This window comes from Perkinsus marinus (genome assembly GCF_000006405.1).
Source record: "Perkinsus marinus ATCC 50983 genomic scaffold scf_1104296955136, whole genome shotgun sequence".
Classification (NCBI taxonomy): Eukaryota; Perkinsozoa; order Perkinsida; family Perkinsidae; genus Perkinsus; species Perkinsus marinus.
The window spans coordinates 24,406-26,712 of record NW_003207896.1 but is presented as its reverse complement, the minus strand read 5'-3'; the positions used below and the strand labels follow the sequence as shown (position 1 = coordinate 26,712).

Here is a 2,307-nt window from a genome sequence, read left to right as displayed (position 1 = left end):
AGTGAGGAGGATCTCCAAGATGCTATGGAAAAGTGTTGGTCATTTGATAGAGATGTTTACGGTGGCCCCTATAAGGCGAAGTCCATCTACTTCCCCAAGGATATGAGCATTGAAACTTTGGAGTATCTCGCTGAAGCCTCGGTCGACCCAGTGTGTCAAAATGCTGGTGATTGTGTGATGCTCTTAGACTTCTACGGTCATGCCATGTCAGAAGAGCCCGAGGACTGTGACCCAAGTGCTGGCAAGTGTACCTCTTTCGATCACCGAACGCCCGGGTGGCACCTGCAAATGTTGGCTATTTGGGATAGGGATGAGCCAACTCCCACTGATAAACTTGCATGGATTCAGCAGACTTATGACTCGGTCTTTCCAGTGTCGCTCGGTGAGGCCTTTCAGAATTACATCGATTCTGACTTGGCTGAAGGCCGTGAGTGGATCAGTCAGTATTTCCCTAATGCGGATACTTATCCAAGACTTCAACAAGTGAAGTGTCGATATAATGGGATTGACATGTTCAACTTTGCGGCCATTGACCTGATGACTATTGATATTGATGACGACATATGCGGAGTAGATACCACATCGACTACTGAGGTCCCTACCACTACGACTACTGAGGTCCCTACCACTACGACTACTAAGGTCCCTACCACTACTTCTACCGAGGTCCCTACCACTACGACTACTGAGGTCCCTACCACTTCGACTACTGAGGTCCCTACCACTACGACTACTGAGGTCCCTACCACATCGACTACTGAGGTCCCTACCACTACGACTACTGAGGTCCCTACCACTACGACTACTGAGGTCCCTACCACATCGACTACTGAGGTCCCTACCACTACGACTACTGAGGTCCCTACCACTACGACTACTGAGGTCCCTACCACTTCGACTACTGAGGTCCCTACCACGTCGACTACTGAGGTCCCTACCACTACGACTACTAGGGTTTCTACTACGAAAACATCTTCGCCTTCGAATGACTGTGAGGAGGCTGATAGAAAGTGCTCACAAGGCTACTCTGGCTCGTTTTGCATGACATATAAGCTTCCAACAGTCTGTTGGGGAAGCGATGAGCCTTGCAGCTGCGATAGTGTTCCTGCGTCAACAACAGTAGCAGCTACTGCAGGTGGATGCTATGAAGAGGATTTGCGCTGTGCCAGTCTGAAGGATAATTCCTATTGCAAATATTGGTCTTCTCCTTCCAGTTGTTGGGGAACCAACGAGCAGTGCTCTTGCCAATAATCGAGGCTCAAACGTACTGCTATTCTTTTTAAATTATCTTATCTGATTTCATCTTTAGCCTCGAAACTTTCTCATACTATCCGCTTTTATTTCTCAGCTGTTCTTCTGATATGGTATGGTCTTCCTATTAGGTATTGCTTGTGAATATGGCAGTCTCGAGTTGTCAATTTGGGATTTGTATCCGATTCAGATTTTGAATATCACCAGCCTCGCTCAGTTACCAGGCTCAGAAAGATCAAACTTGTATGCGGATAAGTCACTGAAGAATCAAAGATTTCTTAGGTACGACTGATGCAATTTCATTTCGGCAAACTGTAACTCAATTTGCCATTAGTAGGGAGGATTACACATCAATGCAGATATGTCAGCTAGAAGCTGATCTGTAGTAAGAGTGATCGCTAACCGAGTTCCGAATTCCGGGAGCTTTTGCGAGATCTTATGAGTTGAGGTTTGATCCCTCTGAAAAGTTGATTCCTCGAAGCTTTTTCTGAGAAGGGAGAAGGTCCGGACTTCCTATTTCATATTGTAATCTTGTATTTTCTGAGTTTCGATCTGAGAACTCTGGAGGCTCGACTGTATTGATGGGTCCCAATGAAGTAAGAATGAAAAACGAGATGGCTGTTGGTGGATTCTGAACTAGAATCTTTTTGAGTTCGAGATCGTGGTCTTGTTCGACACTTTAGTTTACGGCAAACGACTCGTGTGTCAGTTTGAAGGCCGTCGCCAGCTTAGCTAGACTTGATCCCCGTGGCGTTCCTGATGCTCTGTCACCGTTTGTTTTCTATCAAAACTTGCAACGGCTGTACATCGGATCACTCTCATCGTTATCTGTTCCGAAGGATCACCGGCGTCCATGAAAAGGATCGAGAGCATGTTAGCAAGACGGGCATGTCATAATCCCTTCCAGCACAGTTTGCACCCTCTCTCTACCTCTCTTTCGGCGACCTTCAACCGAACCAAGTATTCGTGCAAAAACGCAGAGAGTGTATCTTCAAACTCTGATCCATGAGTGGTAAGATGGTAATTTCCATAACTCGGAACTCAGGACGACAAACG

General features: G+C 46.5%; 1 protein-coding gene across 1 annotated transcript in view; it reads left to right on the top strand.

The window, feature by feature from the left end:
- Pmar_PMAR022016 (hypothetical protein) overlaps positions 1–989 on the top strand; it is a gene marked incomplete at both ends in the record, with an annotated part of 1,572 nt that extends 583 nt beyond the window's left edge. The window contains 2 exons of the mRNA XM_002775947.1: positions 51–930; positions 954–989. Of these exons, the coding sequence (XP_002775993.1) occupies positions 51–930; positions 954–989 (916 nt within the window). The remainder of the gene's footprint in view (positions 1–50; positions 931–953) is intronic.
- Between the last annotated feature and the right edge of the window lie 1,318 nt (positions 990–2,307).